Genomic DNA, 24,579 nt, shown 5'->3' on the forward strand with positions numbered 1-24,579 from the left:
TAAACAGTCAAACAAGATGGTAAATATACCATCTCTTCCTAAGAACAATATTCTTTAAGGTGGTATGCATTTTAGTAGAGAATCCTCCTAACAGAAAACCAAACAAGAAGAACAAATGCAATGTAACGAGTATCAAGCATAGACAGAATTTCTGATCTGTCACGAGTCAGAGGTGAAGTTCTGCTGCCAAAGAGCTTTTTTCATTCCTCAGCATGTCAATAAAATCAGTCACTGACAGAGACAGTTATGAGGTATTGCAACAGGGAAAAGATTCTCCTGTGTAGGGGGATAGAACATAAGAAAATAAAGGTAGTATAGAAAGTAATTTTACCCCTTAAGGAGTTGCATCTGAGCCAATTGGGAACAGCTCTCTCCAGCTGAGAGATTGGGAACAGGCCTGACTATAACAGGCCACAACTGTAGCCAATAATAAGAGTGCTATAAAAGAGTGGATTGGTTGGTTGAGAGGGAACTGGAGTTAGTTAGCTGCTACGAGAAGAAGGAAGAGTCAGTGCTTAGAGGAGCTGCCTACCAGAAAAACCAAGGAGGTATGGAACTCTAGCAATATGGAACCCTTAGAATATAATGATAATAGAGCTCTTGTAATATTATGACAACACTCCTGAGTGAATGGGATTAGGTCATCCTTCTGTGCCTGTTTGCAGTAGGGCAAAGAGTTTGTTAAACAGTAAAGCCAGGAACTTTCCAAAGTCAGTTTTAGCTCATTGGTAAAAAAGCTACCTGGCTAAATGTTGAATGCTGTTCTAGTTTAGACTAGTGTAGTCTGAAACCAAAAATCCCACAGCATTAGCATCACTAGCTGGACATGCAAGATCCAGAAGTATTTTCATTGACAATGTGAAGTACAGTACAGGAAGAGAGATTCCCTGGGGCTTCCTCACCAGCTGAGCTAAAATTCTCTGGAGTTGTTCAGAGAAGTTTCAATCATTCACATAAAGGCAAAGACAACAGCTGTGCTTTTAAAGATGGATTCTGAAAAAAAAAACAACTACTAGAAAAGTGCACTCTTTAAAAGGCCTTTATTTTGGTTGCATGGTTACAATTCATTTATGCTTACAGTTAGATTCTTCCCAAATAATATTTCATAGCTCACCATGTACACAGTGTATTCTCTATCATTCTGGTATGGAGGAACTCTATAAAATACAGATTAAGTGACTTTTTTATCTGTACACTTTTCAGATTAGTTAATCAAGATTAAGTAAAAAGGCAAATAGATTAATTGGCAAAAAAGTGGTTTTACATTTTTAATATATTAGTACAAAATGGCACAAAAGGAAAAAAGGTCATTTTAAAGGCTATAACCATCAAACTTTTTAAATGCTTTCAGTCAGTTCAACTGATTTTAACTTAATTTCAAATACCAGTGTTGAACTTGGAATTGAACTTCTAATCTTCTTTTCTTAAGCTGTGTGAAAGACATCACATTCAACTTTGTACCTGTTCATGGAAACTAAATCACAGCAGTTTCAGAACAGTGACATTCAAGTGCAGCTAGGAAGTTGGGAATTTCTATTCTTCCCAGTAAGTCTATGAAGTCACAGACTAGAGCATATTTTTGTCTAACCAAATGCACTCATGCACACTTCAGATGCAAAGATACCAGATGTGTGCAATAAAACACAGTATTTCCTAATGCAAGGACTGGAAAAAAAATTCACATAACTACATCATTCAACCTCCCTACCTTTCCAGGAGGCTTCCAGACATAACCATACTTGATGCCAGATATAGAGATAAATGGAACATTTAAAAGATCTCAAGCAAACTGAAGGCTTAATTCACAGGCTTCAGGTATAAAAGAGAGATCACATCAACTTCAGCAACCTATGTTGTATGTTTGAACTACCCATATCAAATGGGTAGGTGAATGCGATGGAAGGGAAAGAGAAGAAATATATTTCTAACTTAAAAATAAATTCTGAGATGTGAATTTGTTGCCTCAAGTAACAATTCAGGAGTTTGTTTTGGCAGCAACATTTAGCAATACCCCAAAAGATAATTACCCACCCTGTCAACACAAGTTATCCTTACTTTGATTAGCCCCCTAAACTTTAAGATGTTTCATGTTTAAATTAACAGAACAGTTTATGATCTTGACTGTTATTTTCCTGGTAAGACAGCACCCACATCTGAGAGGCCAGGCAGCTATACTGATGGCAGTACTGAGAACCTTACTTCTCAGGTTAAAACAAAAAGTCTTATAAAAAAAGTAAGCGTGATGAAATACAGAACCACTATTTTACTCAGCTTCACAATGAGCAAACCATGACTATGAATTTCCTAATTTAAATACAAATTACAAAGCTTTCTCCAGAGACTTATCTTGCAATTAACCATATGATGACTCCAACAAGCAATGCTCCAACAGCAAGTATAATAATGAGTATGCACATCTTCTTTCGGGATTTTTGCTGGCAAAAGAGGAAAAACACAGTTGATTGAAAACTGTACCACATCAGAAAACTATTCAGATGCTTTTATGGTCCTGCTACTTGTGCATTCTAACTAAATTGTGTCCTTACATATAAAGATGGTCAAGACATCTAAAGATGTTTAAGGAAAAAAAAACCTATCTACACTACTTTATAGCTATATTATTCAACAGAATTATTTCAGTGGTATTTTCTGGTACACATAATAAATTAATTAAAACACAGTACTGTAATGAGTGGATATCATTAAAACTCTGGGGGAAGTAACATGAGGTGACAGCATAGAGAGGAAAATGGACAATCAGTTGCACAACAGAGAAAGTAGAAATGGTCTGCTAGAAAAAAAGACTATTAGTGTATATATACAGAAGGGAACAACAGACTACAATTTTGGGCTGCTGTGTATCCATTCACAGTTATTTTAAAGGTGTTTTTGCCAAGTTTCTTAGGTAGAACTTCCTCTTAAAGAAAACAAACAAAAATAACCAAACGAAAGAGACATGACTAGAGAACCACTTAAATAGATGTCATTACAATAAAGTCCAAGCTATGAGCATGTTGAGAACTTTCACATTTCTCATACAGGTCTATAACTTGAGATACCAAAGCACTCAAGAGCAGCAGCAGTCTTTCATCCTTTACCTGAAGGGTATGGAATCTGAAGGTTTCCTCCAGAGGATGGAAGAAAATTACCAAATGGGTTTCTCAGGCTCTTGCTAATAGCCAAGGAAAAACAAAGATCTTGGGATTCTAGGCCATAGTCCCAGAAGTAAAGGCAGTCTGTGCTGTACTTGGCAAAAGTTCTTCTGCCTGGGTGGTTTTGATGTTTTGGATTTTTTAAATTTTTTTCTCTCTGAAGAACAACATCTGTGTCAGTTCTTCATAGAAGCTGTCAGTTCTCTAACCAGTAATAGCCAGACCACCACATTTCATAAAAATTCTTTTAGTTTTATTGTCTCATTGCCACTTCTCCCACCATCAGGCTAAGATTTCTTAATTTCATTGTTTTACTTGCTAGAACTCAATAAGCTTGCTGGCGTACCTTCCCCCTCTGTCCATTATCATTTCCTTACACTCACAATCTCTTCCTTCTGCATCCTGCTGACCCCCTTCTTACCAGAACTGCATTGAAGTCAAACATTTCCCCTGTAATACTCCTTAAGCAAGGCATGGCAAATTTATTTCAACATACAATTGGTCATCCTTTCCACAAGTGCTGAAGCAGCCTGGCTTTGCCCATATTGCTCTGCAGTGTGAATGCACTCCACAGGGCAGATGAGTGATATAGAGCTCATCCAACCAAAAACAGGAGCTGTAGGAGTATCAACAGCCTTGTCCCTCCCCGCATACCTGGGCCTCTAACACTCCCTTGAGAAGGTTAGGCCAGATACAATAGTTGCCAAAATTTTCAGCACCTTGTTACAAGGATAAGTTTTCAAGCAAAGGAAAGCAAATCCAAAGCAAACTACATAGTCCTTTCATCCAAACACACAGCAACTCTGCAGTGTTTGGTCCCTCTTGCAAGACCCACTCAATAGAAGCTTGTCAAGTCTTGATAACTTTCCTTTGAGATCGGAAGATCCTTTCCTCCTCAAAATAAATCATGAAGCTTTTCATTTTAAATTTCAACTAGAAAACTTATACCTTACACTGAAATTTTTGGATTTTTTTTTTTTTCCAGAATTTTTAAAGTATCAAAATAGGAGTCATCAAACATACTTAATGTGACAATTAGTCCCAGTGAGAATACAGTTCAAGGATGCATCCCCTCTCCTACTTCTGAAATCAGCAGGCAGCCTTTCAGACATTCTGTCACTCATTTACTACTAATACACATAAGAGGGTTTTTTAAAAAAAAGTCTAAGGACTAACTCTAACTTAAAGGGGAAGATTAATAATTAGAAATAATTAGAAATAATATATAATATAGAAATATATATATATATAAAATAATACGATTATTTCTAATAAGTTCCAAAAATGTTATAAAGAAATGGCATTTAAAGGTATTAAAGGTCTTTTCAAAAAAGTTTGACAGTTTGAAATATGTTTTTATCATCAAAGTAGCAAGTAAAAAAAGCTGGATATATACAACCTTTCAGATATTCTGTCACTCATTTACTGCTAACACACATAAGAGGGTTTTTTAAAAAAAAGTCTAAGGACTAACTCTAGCTTAAAGGGGAAGATTAGTAATTAGAAATACTATTACTTTATATAAATATTATATATTAGTTATATATATATATATAATAATACAATTATTTCTAATAAGTTCCAAAAATGTTATAAAGAAATGGCATTTAAAGGTATTAAAAGTCTTTTCAAAAAAGTTTGACAGTTTGAAATATGTTTTCATCATCAAAGTAGCAAGTAAAAAAAGCTGGATATATACAACATCGGGAAGATTTTAGACAGCAAAAATTGGTAATAACTGGCCATATCTTCAGAAGATTTTCCTGCCTATCTTCCCTACTCCACCAGTGATCTCCAAAGGCTTGCTCTCCCATATACAGGAACCTCTAACTTTTTGAATTATAAAAGTAGGAGTCTCTTTGTGTAAGGATTTTTGTTGGTTTTGGAATTTTTGTTTGTTTGTTTTAAGTAAAGGTGTAACTCCAGGTGTTCTCACAGAATCGCATAAGATACTGAAACAGTCTGGCTGGGAACAGAGGAAACCCAAAGCTTTCAAAAGTCACTGACTTATTTTATATTGACCTAGAAATACCATTGTAGTCTAACATAAACCTTTAAGTCTTCAAGCCTTGAGGAATTTGCTAGGCAAAATCTGGAGTGCATAAGAAAGCATAAATCAGGACTACTGCAGGACAGTTTCACACAACTGGCATTACCTGGTAGTTTGCTGCTCTTGACAGCTGCTGGTTTGCTTGCTGCACATGTACATCTGCACTTTCCACATTGGCTTCTATGCTGTCTTTGTTTTGAAAAGAAAGATTGCAGATTTTGATAAGTCATAACCCAGACAAAGATTTGGAATGCTGAAATATACTTGAGAGCATATAAACAGCTGCCCCAAAATGCTGGTGTATTCATCAATGTACCTTGGATTATGAAAGCTTGATCCATCCTACACTTATGCTTGAGCTCATTCCAAAACTGCCCAAGCAATACTTGGCTGAATTCATGTCGGGTAACAGCTCTCCTGTTCTGCATGCAGGGCTAAAACTTTGATACCAACTGAGGCAGAAGTTTTTCAGTACTTCTACCTTTTTTTTTTTTTTTCATTTTTAAATTACCTTTTACTTGTCCTCCAACTTGCTACTGACTACTCTCTGCTCGGATTAAAAGAAGTCCTAAGGTTTATGAAACAGAGGCAATGGACCAAACAATACCCAAGAGGCATGATTCTAGTTTGGTGTTCTATCATATTGACACAGATTGTATTTTTTTCCAATTTTATATACAAACAGTTCTAAAAACTACTTTAGAGACATTTTATACACATGAAAAATTATATGTTTTAAACTAAATTTTAAGCACTCTTTCTTACTGTGTTCCCAGTCATCTCAGCCAGTCTACCCATTATTAGGTTCTATCTGATTTGCTTTAGCATTAATAGTGTCATTAAAGGAATTTTTCAAGCAAAAGGAAGTTCTACACTGCAGCTCACCAGAGAAAGTGAATAAAAAAAATTTCAGGTAATATTTGAATTGGACTTACCTATTACATCACCTTGTTCATGAATCATCATTCCTAGATCTTTGAAAATTTCATTGATGTCCATAATATCAGCCTGCAAAATGAAATCATTAACGTACATCACACATTTAAGCATCTGTGTGCATTATTTAGATATAAATACTATATCCTTCTCCTCCAGGATGTGCATCCATGACTCCTTATATTACAGGATGGGAAAAAAAATCCTTAATGTGTTTATTTTAAAAGTTTTTCTTGTACTTTGAGACCGAGTTTGAGGTCCTTACTTACCAGAGTTTCAATGAAATAGAAAATCTCTGTATTTCAAGAAATGTTCAAAAAAGTCCACTTAAAAATGAACATGATGAACAATACATTGGGAAGACGTGTGACAAGACGTTTAATTTTGCTACATTTATATTCACTGTTTAAAACAGTTCTATAATATGACCATATTGGAAAAAAATGGTATGCATCTTTTCTTGCAATCACACAAGCACTCTTATTCCACAGAACCACTGAAGTTAAACACAGTATATCAAAACATGGCTTTCATACAGTAGATTTCAAATACCCACAGACAAATCCAAACTACTCAAGATTCATGCCACCAATCAATGCTCACGCTCCTTTAAAAATGCTATTGTTTTGGAACATCAAAAACATGTTCTGTTGTAAAACCACTTGTACTTACTTCAAGCTGCCTAATGGAAGATTCCCTCTCCTCAATAAGACGGAGGTCATCTTCTGTAATTTCTTCATCTTGCACTTGTGTTTGTGGTTGGCTATCACACAAAAAAAAAAAAAAACAACAAAACCAAAACCCATGCAGAACTGAACAAATACAATGAGAAATTATTCAAAAGGATAAAACTACAGTTAAGTACATAGCATGTTTTACGTTATCAGTCAATAAAATGTGTGGTTTTACCCTTGTTTGTGCCTGGCTAACAGAAATGGTATAACCATCACAGCTGTGGTGTAGCAGAGCTGCTGGAGCAGTGCTGCACAGAGCAGGGGACTGACTGGAAATTCTAAGTATGAATACAAGGTCAAAGTTTCTTCTGAACTATCAACTGCAGACTTTACATCTATCTGAGCAACAAAAAAGAATCTGAGACTAAGAAACAGTTCTCAAAGAATATGGAAGTAATGGGAGTTCCCAGTAAACACTGGACCCTTATCACAAAAGCTTTACTTTTTTCAAGTTGGAATCTTCTTCCCTAAGTTTTTGGTCCCAGAAAACCCAAATGCGGCTTAGGGGAGCTTAAGGACATGTGTGCAGCTGAAGCATCAGGAAAAAACGAGGGACATTATGTGAACCGCTTCTTTTTCTCCCCCTGTATGCCATCAAAGTATTTTTATGCTAAACACAAAAAAAACCCCATGGTCAACTTACTTCCCTGCAGGCCATTCATTATTCTGAGCTAGGATAAGGCATATTAAGTGATTCAACCTACCTGTCCCAAGAGACAAGTGTTCCTTCTTTGTAGTTATCTTCTGGAGCCCCACCCTACATGATCAGTGTTTAAAAATATAAATAAAACATTATACCCCTGAAAAGAGCACTGGCAGCATTTCTATAAGGAGTCAATACTGGAAGGTTTCTGGTAAGTCAAACTGAAACATGATTCAACATGTTCTCTCTGATTTTGCTTTATGCATGTATAAGGCTGAAATATGAGCAAAAGCATTCAGCTCAGTAACTGCCTGCTGCAACTTACAAGTATGGAATGTGTATTGGCACAGAGTGAAAAGGCAAAATAGATATACTGACAAGGAAAATCTGAAGCTACTCAGCACTTCTCCACCTTAATGCTCCACTGAAGTCATTCTTCCCCAAAAGAAAAAATCTGTTGATATGTAAAGGTAGAGCAAAAGCATTTCAAAATCTACTAGAAGCTGCTTTTGCAAGATTACAGCATGAACACAGGGGCAGTTCATTCCTCTCTGTGGCAAAGGAAAGGAAGAAGTAACAGTTGTGCAGGGAGGTTATTACAACTTAATGCAGCCTTTACTATAATATCATATAGCACATGTTCTGCAGCATTTAGACTCAGCTATAAGCTAAGTAGCACTGTGGAGGTAAATCTGACACAGAACCCCCCTAACACCAATGTAAAGAACATAGTGGCATATTTTCTGATACTTACAGACACCCTTGAGCTGGCTCTTACTCTGGCTACAAAGTCTTTTTCCTTCTCAGCAGCTTGCCTTTGGAGTCTTTGGAAATTTGTTAGTGCTGTGGTGAACTCTCCCACAAGACGATCTTTCTGTATTTTTCTTTGACGCTGTAGGAGAAAAAGTTTTACCAAGTCAAATGAGCTCAGGCTTTTCAAGGCTTTACTATTTCCAGTCTGCTAAATACCAAGGCACATATATCCTTTCTACTAAATTGGTGTAAGGGAAGGCTGCCAACAAAACCATTTGCAATTCCATGGACAAGCCTTCTTTTCTTCTGGGATAACATAACCACATAAATTAAGGCATTTAAAGAAGAAATCAATGTATTTATTTTCATTTAACAACTGGAAATGAGCAATGATAAGAAAGCTTCTACCTTCCTTATTATCCACTGATTGTAAAATTTTCTGCTTTATTGTGAAATATTTTGACACCAGGAATGCTAAAATATGCAGAGATGACTGAATATAGAGGGGAGGAAGGGTGCAGAAGAGAAAGAACAGAGCACTTATTATGTATTTTACATAAATGCTGGAAATACATATTGAACTGAATCTAGCAGTGGGTTCACGTACTCCCTTAAATGCTTTAAAACAGATCCAGAAACGCTTGTTCTATCCTTTCAGGTTTGTTTTTTTCCAAGATGTACTGAGAAGAAGGGGAATATTGGGCACTCAGGAGAGCCTCCACCATATTTTCCTAAATATATGCATTCATCAACCCTTCCAATTTTCTGAAAGGTTGTCATTTGCCATTCATGAATCTGTTATTTATGCATTTCATTAAGAAATAGCTTTGATAAAAGGGTAAAATTAACCTATAAAACATTTCACTGTGAACTTTTCAAGTCCAAGACAAGCAAACAGAAAATAACCTGACAAACTAAAGATACTTTGGCTGAACTAGAGGTTATATACCAAGATCAAGTTCTAACACTGCTGTTAGAAGTTTACAGCTTGACAGGATGAGCACACATAGATCACGGCCTGCCATTTGAACTCCGTGTTTTAAGACCATTCACTTTTCCAAAGGCTCCTTACTAACTACCCACAGACCAAACTAGTTGTTTAAGTGACAATAACCTGAATCCATGTTTTCTAGGATCCTGTTGTTCTCCCCTTATTTAAGTGAAAGATTTTGCTAGGATAAGAAACCACAGGAGGGCAAACAGGAGTGTGCTAACCACAACAGCCACTTCACATGTTTCTGACTGAAAGATTTTACACACACCTCAGAAAGAAGACTGATTTAGTAACAGCTCCTGTCTAGTACTCTTGAGAAAGGAAAAGCCTGTGACAAGACATAGCATATGCTGATCTGAGTGATGCAGAACAGACATACTGTGATAATCAAATTATTCAGACAGTGAGTGAACAGTGTTTTGGCACACAATTCCTAGACCCTGGAAGCAGTCAGAGTGCTGGCAGAGTCAGATACAGCATCACTGCAATGGATTACAAAGTGTCCAGCTACCTGAAAAAGCAGAAAGGCACAGCCCATTGCCTTGATTCCCACTACTTCAATCACACTACTTCATTCATGATACATAAAAACAAGTTTGGGACAAGTCTGGACGGCAACAAAATATTCTTACATTTTAGTGAATTCCTGCTTGTGCAAATGTGTTGACTAACTAACTAAACAGTGCTTTGAAAACAGGAATAAAGAACTGAAGTGGCTCAAATACTTTACATGAGCCAACATATTAATCAAACAAGCCATGCTTTTTGGTTTTATACCTGTTCACTTGTTGCAGGCAAAGATCCAAACTCTTTAATGTATTTGTCAGTTTCTTTGGCAAGTTGGTTGGTGTATTGCTGCTTCTGTTGCCTAAAACCAAATGCAAATTTTTATTAGAGACCATCAGGTTACTTTGCTGAATTTCATTGATTCTCAAAAAACATCAGTACTAAAAGCTTCTCTGAAGCACACAAAGCCATCTTTATTCTGTTGTTTGCTGTAAAGGCATGAAATCATGGATTCCAGGCAAGACAGGTGTTGAAGAAGGTGTATTCTGCAGTGTGACAGCATAATTAATAATTACTCACTTTTTATTCCCTTAGGTTTCCTCTATTTTATTAATGTGCAGTAATACATTTGTAGTCATTATGAATACATAAATATACTTCCGATTTTATCACACAATCCTTTACCAATATTCACTTTTATTTTGTTCTGAAGCAACTCAAATTCTTTACCTGCTTTGGCATCTTCCCCACCCAGTCTATATAAAAAGGTTTTATCTGGAAAGCTATTATCAAGCCATCAGCATCAATATTTAAAATAATCAAATAACTCTTGGAAAGGCCAAATATTCAGAGAAGTGAAAGAGCAATAAAAACTCAAGCATGTTTACTATATATACATAAATTGTTCCAATAACGGTCTGAAGCATGTCCTTAACAGTTTCTGTGCTGTTTAGGTGTGAATTTATGCTTAGATCTTGTTGGGTTATTTCATCAACTGCATGTGTATGTTGCTCTTCACCTGTTCTGTCTCCAGTAGAATATCCCCTGTGGATTGTACCTGGCTAATGTTATGGGCCCTAAACTTAGGCTGTTATGAAGAAATTAGGCTGTTCACCAAAATGAACATCACAACTTTGGTCCAACACACACCTCCTCCTACTAGTCAATGGCCACAGCAAAGCATGAAACACACAAAAAATGCCAGGATGAGCACATGTTGCTTACATGCATTTGTGATGCTGAGATTAATGTGGTAAAGAAGTTTAATGAAAAAATCATCCTGGTTCATTAGACCATGCAGAAAAGCAGAGAGCAGCTGCAGTCTCTCCTAGAGGCATATTAGAGGAAGTCCACCTTTAGGTGACTGAACTCCAGCAGAGCATCTGCCTTGGAGTCTGATTTCACTTCTGTTATGTTACTACTTCTGGTAGGTATTTATTCTATAATGTCACCCCTTACTGTAGCTTTCATCACTAAAAATGATATTCCCCTTCCTCTCCCAGTACTCCACCTCACAAAAAACCCACCCCAATATATTCATTTCCTTGTGACACTTCTACAATCAGATTGGAAGCATTGACTGGAGTGGAGGGGTGTGGGGGTATGTTTTTGAGCAGTGATACTGCTTTCTGTTTGTGCCACTTTACTAATAAACAGGACAGGTTTTACAGATGCACTGATACTGCAGGCAATGTGCATGGTAAAATCAGCTGATTCGAGTTTACAGTCTACCCTACTTTATAAAGCACATCTCAACATCTAAGTTTCAAATCTTTCTCTATCTCACCTTGCTCAGGAAAATCAAGCACTCTGCCTCACAGAAACCCACCTCATCACCTAAGAGGAGATTGTTTACAATGCAATGAAATGAAGTGTTATGATGTGAAGTACTCACAGCTGTTGCCTCAACTCAGGCGTGTCCTGTGGTGTTCCAAGCTGATGGAGTATTCTTTGTATTTCAGCAGCTGTTTGTGAAGAGGAAGAAAAAATTGAATGGGGCAGAGACAATTTCTATTCAGTTTAATGCATTTTTACTTGACAATTCTAAAGCCATATAAATAAATTGACAGAAATGGATATGCAGGACTTTTTCAACCTACTACAAAGATTCCATTTGTAAGTCCCAAAACAATTATTGAATGATTTTCACTATGTCAAAGACAAAACCTGAGGTTTCTTATGAAAGAATGTATTAAAATCTTTAGGTAGAAACAGGCAATTTAAAGATTAGTCAATGATTTCATTATAGTAAGTCTAAATCAGAGGTTTTATTTTTTTTTTTTTTTAATAAACAGCACCATACTTATTCTGGTTTATTTTATATATGTCATTTTGGAAAACCATATGGAAGACTTCTATAACATTTTACACAAACATTTCAGAATCCATGCATCAATGAAGAGACGGCAATAAAGCATTCATGGGTTAACAGTACATTAAAAAGGAAAGAAAACTTGTGTGTCCAGGTTTAAATTGCAATTTTGAAAATCTTATGGTTGTAAGTCTGGGATACAAACTGCCAGTGATTTTAAAGTGTATTTCATGAAACACATTAGTTTTGAACTGCAAGAAGTGACATATTGTCTGAGGCTTATTTTCAGCCTAATATATTTTACTGACATGTGAGAAAGCAAGGAGAAAAATGAACAGAAACTTAAAGGATAGGTAATTTTTCACACTGTAAAGCTTATAGTTTCTCTGTATTTCTGTGGCTCTTCCCAGGCACACCGGTGTACCACACAGACAGATATGGTACAATATTATGTGGGATCCTCACTTCCTTATCTCAGCATCTATTTTTTTCCTTAAACACAGTTGAAAATGCAGTAAGTGACAACTCTACATAAGGAAGAAAAACATATTAAAAAAAGAGAGTACTTTTCTATACACTATAGAAGTTACCTGTAGGAAACAGAACTACAGGTAAGAAAATAAGCTGAGTTATGTTAACCAGTTAGATAAAACTGCAATTCCTTAAAGCATTTTATTAATAATGTTAATTCTGATCTTTGCTTCATAACAAATCTTCAGTGAATGTAGTATATCTGATAGTGGATTATCTGCACTACTTTACAAAACATCCCAATGCTGGCAACTGCTATAGCCAATACTTTGTGTGCACACCCAGGTAATGAATACATCAAAACAGGCAAGTTAGATTTACATGAGGTAAAAAAATCAAATACTTAATGCAAGTGTTTTTGAGATAACTAAATGGCATAAACGACTAACAGAATTTCTGTGTGGAATAGCACTGTAAGATGGGTTTCATGCAGCTTGTATTTTAACTGAGCTGAAAAACAGCAAAACATGAGGGAAGATTTTTTTTATTTTGGCTACAGTCACCACTGGCTACTAAGGACCAGCCCTTCCCTGCTTCCTGCATGCTGGGCAAGGCAGTGCCTGTCTGTCTGCACTTCTGGGCAGCTGCAGCTGCTCACAAACACTGATCAACACGAGCTCGGGGTTATCAAGCTTCTTTTTTATGGCCAGTGTAATGCACTGTTTTAAAATAAGCAAAAAGATAACTGGCTGGTGTTATCTTCAAAAATATGGAGTTTTAATATCTATAAAACTGAACACTAATTATTCTGTATTGTTCCAAGGCGCTCTGCCTTCTGACTGCAGAGCCGAGAAGCTCGGTTACTCGTATGTACTTTGAAAAGGGAGACTAAAAAGGAAACCCAAAAAGACAGAAATAAGTCTCGGTGTGTCCTACCGCCACCTAGAGGTGCATTATTTAACTGCAAGTGAAGAAAATGCAGGTTTGTGTTTTAAATAAAAATTCCCCAAAACATGGCCTATACTTAAAATATTTGCATGCCAAGCTAACTGCATATTTACCTTACTTCTAAAGCTGAACACAAGTAGATAATTGAGAGAAAATTAAAAGCCCACATTGCAAATTTGGTCAGATGTACAATTCCAAAGGCAGAGTTTGTGGCAGGTCAGGTCTTGTGATTCAAAAATTTAGCATAAAATTCAAACACATGTTATCATGAAGTCTGTAAGTATGCATAGAAATAGCAAATTTCAAATAGGACTTCAAATCACAAGGGGAAAAGTTTGAGAAAAAAAATCCTAAGGACTGAAATAATAGCATTTTCTATGCTTCCTATAATTCAGTATTTTCCACCTTAACCTTTCATAGGTATTACTGAAAAAAAAGTTCCTGTTTATATGAAGTATAGCAAAAAATATTTTCATAGGAAAATGAAAATGCTTATTTGAGTAAATAAATAGAAAAAGAGGCAGAGCAGAAAAAGTAAATTTGGGCCAATAGCCTTCAGCAGCATTCTGGAAGATGCTTCATAAAAAAGACAAAAACAAGTTAGTAGGGCCAGCATAACAAAGGAAGTGGAGAAGCTGACTTTCCTGAAATCTTGGTTTACAGTATATACCTACAGATTGATGAGTTAAAGAAATCCAGTCTTTGCACTCCTTTGTATTAATATAAATATGCTGGTATGTATACAGACTGAAAAATACATTCTTTATAGTCTTCTAACTCTTTTGGTTTGGCTTGTTTTTTTACTGATTTCTCACTGCAGCTACCTCTGATTCAAATATTTTATCTAATATTATAGATGTAATCACAAAGCCACCTAAAATATGTTTATAGTGATAGTTTCATGAACAAAATTTTTTAACAGGATTAAAGATATTACCATGGGGATCACAGAGGGAAAGGGTCTCACAGGTCTCACAGAATCTGATTAAAAGCAAGAACTAGCTCTGCAACTCCTTAGATCACAGGACAATATCCCTTCCTTTACTCAAGGGAAAAGCAGGTAGCCTTAGCATCTCCTAGACTGAAGAAATACCTCTGCTTGCTCCTTGCACTGCTCCATGTGTGAAAGAAGCAGGGAGAAGAACCAAGCAGGCAATTGAGAGCAAAACTGCTGGACAACTGGGATTACTCTTTGGAAAACAGAAGTTCCTAAATTCCTGATTTCACTGCTGATGGTTGTATTTATAAGGGTACTGTCTCCTTCCTTCATTTAGCCAGCATTTCAGGCCTGTGTAGGGAGTGCAGGCTGGCAGATCACAGTACACAGCATCTGCTCTGGTGCCCTCAGTCCATCAGTAACACTCAAGCGTCCCAGAGAGCCAAAGGCTTAGGCCTAGCTCACAAAGCCCTAGCACTGCACTGCAAACATACTGGTAACAGTCAGGGACCCAAGATCACAACAGAGCTTTGACAAGTTCCTAGGCTACTTTACTCGTTATGCTTTTCCCTTCCCCAGTTTCCCAATTCTTCAAACATCCCAAGAAGTTCCAAAAGACAGGAATAACCTAAGGTCCCTCCTGTCTTGGACATTACCAATCCTGCCACAGAGATCGTCTGGATGTTGTGCATGATTTTAATTCATTTCAGTGCAAAGTCAGACACTGGCTCACGTGAGCACTTAGGCTCCTTGGCGTACATAGGTGGCTGCTGGACTTTGCTCAGGAGCTGCACAAGGGCACACACCACATGTGCACGCAGGCGTTCTTTACCAAAGTCACCGGCGCATGGCAACAGCCTGCAAACTCCTGCAGCCACTTCACACTGCACATCAGGGAAGATGTTTGCATAGAATGGAAATCAACAGCTCTGTCAGGGCTCACACTGTACTGGCAGGAACAGCACCTTGCCAGCTGTGGGCTGGCAATATAAGAAAGAAAGCCCACTTTGGAAACTGAGCAGAGCAGGAAGCAAGGATACATGACAGCATGCAAGCAAAACGCATTTTTTTCCAAGAAACTGCTGTCTTGCATGCAAAGGAATTCCATTTTTTCTACTGAAAATTAGTCTTGTCTTAGAAAGAAGCAATAGCATAACATTAAGAAGACTTTCCATTTGCCCTTGCAGTATTCCTGATCTAAATGTCACAATACACAACTATTAGCTGATAAAAGCTACTCAGCTTCTCTAAGGCTGATCACATGCTCAGAAACAGGTCAGACATGGTTAATGATGAGCCAGAGAAACAATTAAGACCTAACCTGAATTCCTACAGAGAAAATTATTCAAGAGTCAGCTCATGTTTATTTTTACTAAGCCAAACAGTGGTTCCATTTCTAGTCAGTAGAAGGCTCTTTCTCTAGTTAAGGAGAGCATCAAAAGGAAAGTAGTAGTCTGATATAAAAGACCTCCTTTCCTCTACAAGAGTCATGGAAGTAGAGATAGCTGGAGTGGAAATACTTACAATGTTTAACAGGTAGGAGTACTTGAGAAACATGTTCCTGACTGATCTGTAATACATACAGTTTTTTTCATAAATAAAACCATGTTTCACATATTGGATCACACAACTACCCTTGCTTTAGGCTGGCAAGCAAAGAAGAAAGCTTCCTCTCCTTCCTCCTTGTCTTGTTTTTCAGTCAAATTTGCAAAGCTGTTTCATTACTACAAGTAAATCCATGTTGACATACTGATGGTTCCAGTCCTTGAAATCAGAACATTTAAAAGGTGGCATAGGAAATTTTAAAATTAAAATACAGACACAAATAAATTAATGCAATGAAGACCAAAACGCAAACAACTTCTTTCTTCTAATATCATGGGTGCAAATAATCTTAATCCCAAACTGTGAAATAGTAATCACTGTACAAACTGTAATACCACAGTATTGTTGCAGTAGAAAAGGCAAAAAAAATCCCCACCCAAATCCTTCAGTAAAATCCTAATGCTTGAAAGGCACTGCATTAACTAAGAGAATGGAAATGAAGAACAGAGTGGAGGTCACCTACCTTCTCTGGCAGAGCTGAGAAGTGTCCAAGACTGTTACTGATGTTCAGCTACAGCATTAGACAAAGGAAACTGAGAATGGTCTTACTTTGCAATGTTTACCAGCAACTCCAGCTACAGGAGAGAAGCTTTCTCAAGCTACCCATAATCAGCTGTCTTCTTACCTTAAACTCTGTTCTATTTCACATTTGGAAAACCAAACTTTAAAGCCCCAAGTGTCCATGACCAAGCTTGCTGCAGCTTTACGAGTTGGAGAATTACATGTATCAACAACATAATCCTGAGAGTTCTAAAAAATATACCTCAATATAGAAGCATGAAACTGAGGGCAAATATGTTTAATGAGTGCTGCTTATTACCCCACTGCAGTAACTTCACCTCTTACTTGGATCAAAACTGCTTTATAGCCATCCAGCAGCTGTTTCCTTTAGCTTCCTTCAGCCAGATCCACCACATTGCCCAGTTTCATAAAGCTATGGTCTAATGCTTCCACAGAAAATGCGGCACTCACTGGGTGTGCATGGAAGAAACGCCAACAGCAGCACAAGCAACAAACACTGAGGCACTGCTCTGCAGAGGACAAGAACCAGACAAGCAGGAAGAGCAAGAACAATGAAACCTGCCTTACAAAACAGCAAGGACTGGGACCTCACAGGAAGAAGGAGCAGAACAGCTCCTCCTGAATGTTAATTGCAATGGTCCCACCTATGTCACCATCCTATACTTAAAAAGTGACAGACAGGGTTTTACTAACTGTCTGAGGTTCACAGGGCTAACACAACAACAACCATTTAAAGACAATGCTTTTTACTCATTTTCCTTATTCCTGCACCCAAGGAGAATAAACAGAATCAGCAAAGTGTTCCTCCGTGTACACCTAATGCAACATTTGATTTGCTCCATGTGAGCCTTATGCTCCAACTGTGGCTTCATAAGGCAAATAAGCAGTGACTACAGCACTAGCACAGTCACCTTGCAGAAATGCTTTGTCAAATACCTCACACGCGCTGAGACCGGCTGGGTAACTATGAAGAAATCTACTTCTTTCCAGCTGAGCAAGTGAGTCAACAAACAGCACATCCAGTTACAGATTAATTTGTGTGGAATCTAATAAACTTCAGAGTCCCTCCAGAGCAAGTTATTGGAACAAAAGAATTATTTGTTAAAATTACACCAGTTCAAACTGCTTTTGCCTGGGGACAACAAACTTCCTCAATTTATTCAAATCCAATTCAATGTGTTTTCTTTCTGCACTTCAACTGAGGGTACTTGACTAAAGATGAAGAGATGCTGAAGAAAACATTCCTAGATCAAGGAAAATTAAGAGAGACACATTTTACAAGGGCACCTAGTGATTGGACAAGGAAGACTGGCTTCAGTCTGAAAGAGAATAGGTTTAGGAAAAAAAATTCTCTACTGTGAGGGTGATGAGGCACTGGAAGAGGTTGCCCAGAGAAGCTAGGGATGCACCATCTCTGGAAATCTTCATATCCAAGTTGGATGGTATTTTGAGCAGTATGATATAGTGCGTAGCATCCCTGCACATTGCTGGGAGTTGAAACTAGATGATCTCTAAAGTCCCTTCCAACACAAGCCTTCATATGACTCAGTGATTCTGACTTAGTTGCAATATCTTCATCAGATGTAAGTCTCCTGTGTAAGACCCTCTTTAAAGCTATTAATCTAGTTCACTCCCTCAAATTTTGCATAAATTACAATGCCTTGGTGCTGTCTTGCTAGCCCTACTTTAAACAAGAGTGACAGTTTCTCAAAGGAATCAAATCCAGGACACCAGTCCAAAGAGACCAGCTTACACTAAAAAGCATCCTCAGGAACTCACCTACTTGAAATCAAATATCCAAAAACTTTAGTAATTTGGTTTTAAGTAACTTGCTTTATTCTATCTTAACTCAGTATGTAATACTGATTATTCTAAAACAGGAGAATGCATCAGCACAGAAAAACAGTAAATGATGCATGTGTGGGAAGGAGAAAATAAAATGAGGATGGGCCTGAAGATTGTCCCCTGAGCTCTAAAAACTCAGTACGCTTGGACTAGTGGGAAAACATCCAGTCTTGTAACCTTTTCTTTATATTTTGTTACAACTTCTGGCATTTCTAAACAGAATCATGCCTCAGAGCAACCAGGAACACCAGCAACAATGCCTGAAGTTCAGGATCTGCCCTCATTTTTTTCACTGCTGTTGTAATTATTTCATTCTAGGGTACTCCCATCTATAATGGTCTTTCAAGGACAGAGTGAAGTGGGGGAATTGAAGTATTGGCTCTTCTTCTAATATGGGTGTAGAACACACTAAACACACATTGTTAAAGTGTACAATTACTGATCATGCACTCAATTATTACAGCTCAGCCAAGGCGAAGTCATTAAACCAGTCCCTTTATATTCTTATCCTAAAGTGTCCCTGGTAACTTCCTGAAACTCAGAAGTTTGAGCATTTCTCTAAAGAATACCAGTAGCTTATTAAATGATGAAAATGAAGCATTGTTCTGCAGTAAACAGTAACTGCACAAACACCATAACCCAACCCATTTCCATGAAGGAAGTCTGGTTTTTAAGAGGCCAGGTCATTACTGCAGCCACCTCAGGAGCTGACATGGAAGGAGACACAACACACCACAGACCAGTCAACACAAGCAAGTAGCTGCTACTGCAGGGTCACTCACAATCAATCACTGACCTGGGTTTATTCTAAGCCCTGACAGGTGTCTAGCCCCAGCAGAGCAGTTTTATAGCAGATTTGATAGAGGACTCTCTGTATAATCAAGCTGCTACGCAATCTCCTGTCCACAAGAAGGAAAATCCAATAAAACTGAGCTGCAGCAGGCATTTTAAGTACCTTAGAGAGCATCTGAAATACAACTCTCCAGAGCCAGGAAGAAGCATGAGGACTCTGGCCACATCCCTTCTCCTCTGCTGCAGGTGCAGGCTGTTTTGTAAAAGTTATCTTATCAAGGTGAGTCCATTTATACTTGCTCCATCAACAAAAGCAACAGTTGCAGTAAAATTGCGGACGTCTTCACTGGCCACCTCGCTGCTTATAACTGTAATGCAATACAGTGTCAGTCAAGGAAAAACTCTCCCTTTTTTGCATATGTTGACACAAACTGTGCTGGGGCATACATGGAAGACCCATTTTTTCAGTCTTTTCTGCTGATAGCATAAATAAATCCCTGCCCCTCTTGTGCAATGTCATCCAAATAAGACAAAGACAAGACAAAACACAGAAAAATATTAAAAAGCTTCCCAGATTCATAGACAAATCTGTGATGCATGCTTTCTTAAATGTATATGCTATTTTACATAGAAAAAAAACCTTTAAGAACTGCATGGAAATTATTCAGGCTTGAGGTTTTCTATTTCTATTTTGAGAAATAATTTATTTCTGCAAGAACTGTGAGCTTCATAACTTCACCTCATTGCAAAGACAAGCATTTAGAAAGACTCAAATTAGCTAACTTTCTCCTCAATTCCTCAGCCTTGGAAGAAGTTCACAAAATGAAATGTGGAAGGATACAATGGTTCTTAAAATCCCTGAATAATCAGCTTTTTCCAGGTTTTATAGAAACTTCACTCCATAGCCAAGAAACCTTCCGCACAACAGCAACAATAATAATATATAAATTGTTTCAGCTGGTATGTTCCCACAAAGTTTAATCTGGTTAACTGCAGCTAATTGGAAATTTCTGACAATACCACATTTAGAAGCCTCAACAAGCTCTACTGGGAGACTGTTTTCTTAAGAATCACACCTGTACAAAACCACACTTTTTATATATAGACAAAACAGAATTTTCTTTTCATACAGGCTGTGATTTCAACACCTCAGTGATCTCATTTACTTTTCATGTGCCCATCTGTGTTCTTCTTTAGCCAAGAGTAATCATGCGAACCTGCTGGTGTTTCAAACATAGTGACAGATACAGATTTTTGTGAATGTTTTTAGCAGAACATTTTAAGTACCTACTGGGCTTAAACCACAACATAAAGGCATCCATTGAAAGTGTTAATATTTTTCAGGGTTTAATCTACATTTATTATTTTTTACAGTCAGATCAAGTTATAGAGGAAGTCATATGATTGATCTAACTTAACTCCCATCTTAACGACATTCAGTGAGAATAGTAGCTTATACAAAACTTGAGATGCAAGAGAAATTGAATGAAATTGTTGTCACAGGACAGGTATCACATGGCAGAGGGATTTCTGCTGGCTTAAGCTGACCTTCCAGGAATGTGCTCTATATGAATTGATACTTGTGCTGCATTAAAGAACAGCAAAGGGCATCAGCAGAAAGCAGAAGTCCCTATGAGAAAGTATCTCTCAAAGTCAGCCAGACCCCCTCCAATCATATGTGGATTGTGGCTACTGAATTTTATTTTTATTACCTTGCAGCATGCAGAGAATGTGTTTGTTCAGCTAGGCTGATCTTCAGTGTGAATGAACAAGTCAAATACTTTATCAGCGACCTCCCATGCCAATACTGAGCAAGGCTAGATTACGCCATTCTTACTGGCTTCTCAACCAACTCTGTACAAAATGCTGACACTACCTGGAGGAGTTGGGGAGTGAAGGAAGGGTTTGGTAGGGAAGGAATATGAACCATTACTACAGTTAATGTAGGTTCTCTAGCTTGATTACTGTTTGCAAACTAAAAAAAAAAGTGCTTTAAAAAAAGTGTTTTAAAACCCAAAGACTGGGCATATTTTACCAATATCAGGCTTTGTTCTGTGTTCCCAAGCAAAAGGCAGCATTCTAAACTGCTTCTAGATGGGCAGCTCCAAAGCTCAGCTCAAGATGCCAGTGGAGACTTGATAGTTAGAAATCTAGCCTGCACCGTTCTTGCTTTTTTTTAAGGAATGCTCCAAGTAATGTATTTGGTAGCTACAAATAAAATATTAACTACAAAGCAAAACAAAGGCATACTAGCCTGCTTCCTCAGTGCCCCACACATGACAGAGTTATTGTATGTGTGGGGAGGAAAAAGCATGGCTTGCTACTTCTTGCACTGTTCCTGTCAGAGACATGAGTCAAATCTTTCCAGCTGAGCAGAAGAGTCAGCTCCTCTAACTGTATCCTTCCTACATTTATATCTGTGAAGTTGTTCCTGTAGAGGAATGCAATTCCCATTTTTCTCCCTCTTGGGAACATCTTTTTAAATAAAATGCTTTCCCTCCTTTAGCCACACAAAGAGAATCAGTTCTTTAAAATCGGAAAGTGGTCAGATTTCAAAGAACTGCTCCCCCTCATCTTCAGTTGTGAGAAGTCTGAAAATTACATATTTTAAAGTCTTTAAATTAGGCTTTTTGTCTCACTTAATCTACTTTCATCTGTCCACTTGTTGGAAGATCAGATTTATACAATTGTATGCCTTTCCAAAAGAGAGGGAGAGGAAAAAAAAAAGAAAAAAAAAAAAGGAAAGAAACAATCACACGGGCTCATCCTCCCAGGCGTATCCCAGTACGGTAAATGAACATGCCTGGTAGAAATACAGTTTTGTAAGCAGGCAGAATTTGTTTTGTCACAGAGAAATATATTTTGATAACTCATTTTGTATCTGTGCATCACACTCATTCCTTGTCTATCCAGTTGCTGTAGACAAGTGGAAATATTTCAAGGAAATATTGAAGGGAGGCATTTAGAATTGTCTCAAGTTAATAGCACTGCCATTAAGCTGACAAATAGGTGAGAGTGCTACCTGTGAAATCCAGTTCTAGAACAACTGCTCCTTCAGTAAACTGATTAAACCACCTTGATAATAGGTTCTCTGTCTGCAAAGGCCAGACAGGTTGGAGCTTTACATCCTACATATATTCATCCACATATTCTCTCCTCCATATTCTTGTTCTTCATATTCAGAAAGCTAGGGACAAACCTCAACCACCTTTAAATGCACTACTGAACTTTTAAAGCATGAAATGTAGGTCACCTAGATTTTATAAAGATATAATATAGGCCTGAAATGAGAATTACAGTTACTTTAGACTAGGATCCAGACAGACCATCAAACCTTAACTACCAGTTGTGTTCTAGTAAGATAGAAATTTAGCAGCTATCCAAGTCTAGCTCATTATACACTTATTTGGCTTTACTATTTGAATCTGAAGTTCCCTTAGCTGTTTGCAGATTTACTTCCCATCACTGCTAATACAGACCCGAAACCAAACCAGCGAGACATGGCTTGCAGGCATTGCTGCCCTCACTGAGGTTCAGCACACAACACTGCAGCTCATTTGAGCACATGTGATTCAGGCTCCCCAGACTTCAGAGCACTGCTCAGTCACATGGATACTCAAAAACTCCAGGAGTCAGTCTGAGAGCCTAACTCTCTCTCCTGCCTGAGGCCTGCCACTTTCTCTGGATGTCAAGAGCAGCCTTAAGTTTTGCAACTCCAGCTTCTCAGTGAAACAGTTGTGACAAAAGTAATAGAGAAACACCCCACTGACTAGTTCCCTAAATCTCAGCTCAGAGATGTCACTGATAAAATATAAGTTTCAGGCTGAGCAAAGCAACTGCTCTCGAGATGTTGTTAAGTGATGTTACACACATTTATTTCTGCAGAAATGCTGGAAAAGTGAAACAAAGCACATCCTTCTCTATGGAACAGCTGAGAGAAGTTTCTACACACTGAATGCTCTGGGGTTGGGGATCTCAAACACAGGCAGGAGTAAGAGAACTCTCAGTACAGACAGCAGCATATGCTGCTTCCCATTAGCTAGCTCAATTTCAATCTTCAAGGTCCTAAAAAGGACTCACCAACACCCTCTCCTCCAAAGAAACTCAAACAGTCCAGTACAGATAGCATTTGTTGTAGTAGCTGAACAAAGGTTTGTACAAGGCAGAAGCAATTTATAGCTCTTAACACACCTTCAACAAAACAATCAACGGCATGATTGCATCAATAGATAAAAAAATCTGTTCTTTGAAGTTAAAAGGCTAACCAAGATGTTACCAACCACAAGTGTATGTCCTTCCATTAACCCAAACCAAAAAGAATACTATCTTGCAACTGATACAATTATTGAAGCAGTGTGTTAAACCAGCATAGAGAGGAGCTTTCCTAGCTAATCAGTAACAGTGGGCTAGATGAACTAGGAAAGAAATGAGAGTATTAATACAACATAAGCATCCTGCCCATGCATTATGAGTGAGGTACTTAACATATGTATTTTATCTTGAAACAGATCAGTTTTATTACTTGGAAGGTGAGGATGTAATAATTCAGCCTTGAAGAAATGTTAAAGATTGTTGTTCTCACCCATGCTACTTCCTATAAACTCTGGTGTATTATGAAACCTTGGCTGCACAATGTTATCTAATATAGGAAGTTCTGTATTTCCCCAACAAGTTAAAGGGCCAGCTTGTAGCTCAAAGGGTCAGTTTCTTTTCAACTAATCTGTATCTCATCTCCATCTCTATAGTAGTATTCCCACCTTGCTTGCATGTTACCGGAAGTGTAAACTAGTTTTGAGGTACCTCCTGAAATAGCCTGGTGATCTGAAATGAAATTCACTTCCTCTATTAATCTCACACTGAAAACCAGAGTATTCACACACCTCCAGGTTAATCAAGAAGAATTCAAATGTGTTGACGCCTCTCACAAAAGCTTAGCATCTCCAGGCAGAAGTGCAAAACCAAGGCAACTGCTTAGATGAAAACCCATGCATTTATGGTTAAGATTCCTGTCTCTCCCCCTTCCTTCCTAAACAAGATGAAAAACTGCAGTCCAAGAGACATGTTCAGCATCTCACTAGCACTGTAAGTGCCTAAGCTTGCAGGTTTCTTCCATCTGACCTGGAAGTTCCTGCAGCTCCCACACTGCAATAGAAAGCTGCATGGGTATTACACACAGTGGGAAAAAAAAAAAAGCTAGAAAAGTCTAAGTCCTTAGAGACCTCAGTTCAGGAAACACATAGGATCCAGACCCTCATAAAAATCTATGGACTGCAAGAGTAACTGAGTGGTTACAATTCAGTCAGATCTACACAAGAGCAAGGGATGGAATCCAGCTGTGTCCCTACCAGGACTAGAAAATCTTTGGCTGCTGCTTTTCAG

The 24,579-nt window shown here is 37.8% G+C and overlaps 1 protein-coding gene across 1 annotated transcript in view; it reads right to left on the reverse strand.

Moving 5' to 3' along the window:
* Window positions 1-1,021: 1,021 nt before the first annotated feature.
* Window positions 1,022-24,579, reverse strand: part of STX7 (syntaxin 7) — a 31,640-nt gene continuing 8,082 nt past the window's right edge. Inside the window, exons 3-10 of the mRNA XM_054628778.2 lie at window positions 11,664-11,733; window positions 10,040-10,130; window positions 8,270-8,407; window positions 7,577-7,629; window positions 6,811-6,901; window positions 6,138-6,210; window positions 5,309-5,391; window positions 1,022-2,435 (exon numbers count right to left, since the gene is read on the reverse strand). Coding sequence (XP_054484753.1) covers window positions 2,343-2,435; window positions 5,309-5,391; window positions 6,138-6,210; window positions 6,811-6,901; window positions 7,577-7,629; window positions 8,270-8,407; window positions 10,040-10,130; window positions 11,664-11,733 — 692 coding nt within the window. The 3' untranslated portion in view covers window positions 1,022-2,342. The remainder of the gene's footprint in view (window positions 2,436-5,308; window positions 5,392-6,137; window positions 6,211-6,810; window positions 6,902-7,576; window positions 7,630-8,269; window positions 8,408-10,039; window positions 10,131-11,663; window positions 11,734-24,579) is intronic.

Source organism: Agelaius phoeniceus, chromosome 3 (assembly GCF_051311805.1).
Source record: "Agelaius phoeniceus isolate bAgePho1 chromosome 3, bAgePho1.hap1, whole genome shotgun sequence".
Classification (NCBI taxonomy): domain Eukaryota; kingdom Metazoa; phylum Chordata; class Aves; order Passeriformes; family Icteridae; genus Agelaius; species Agelaius phoeniceus.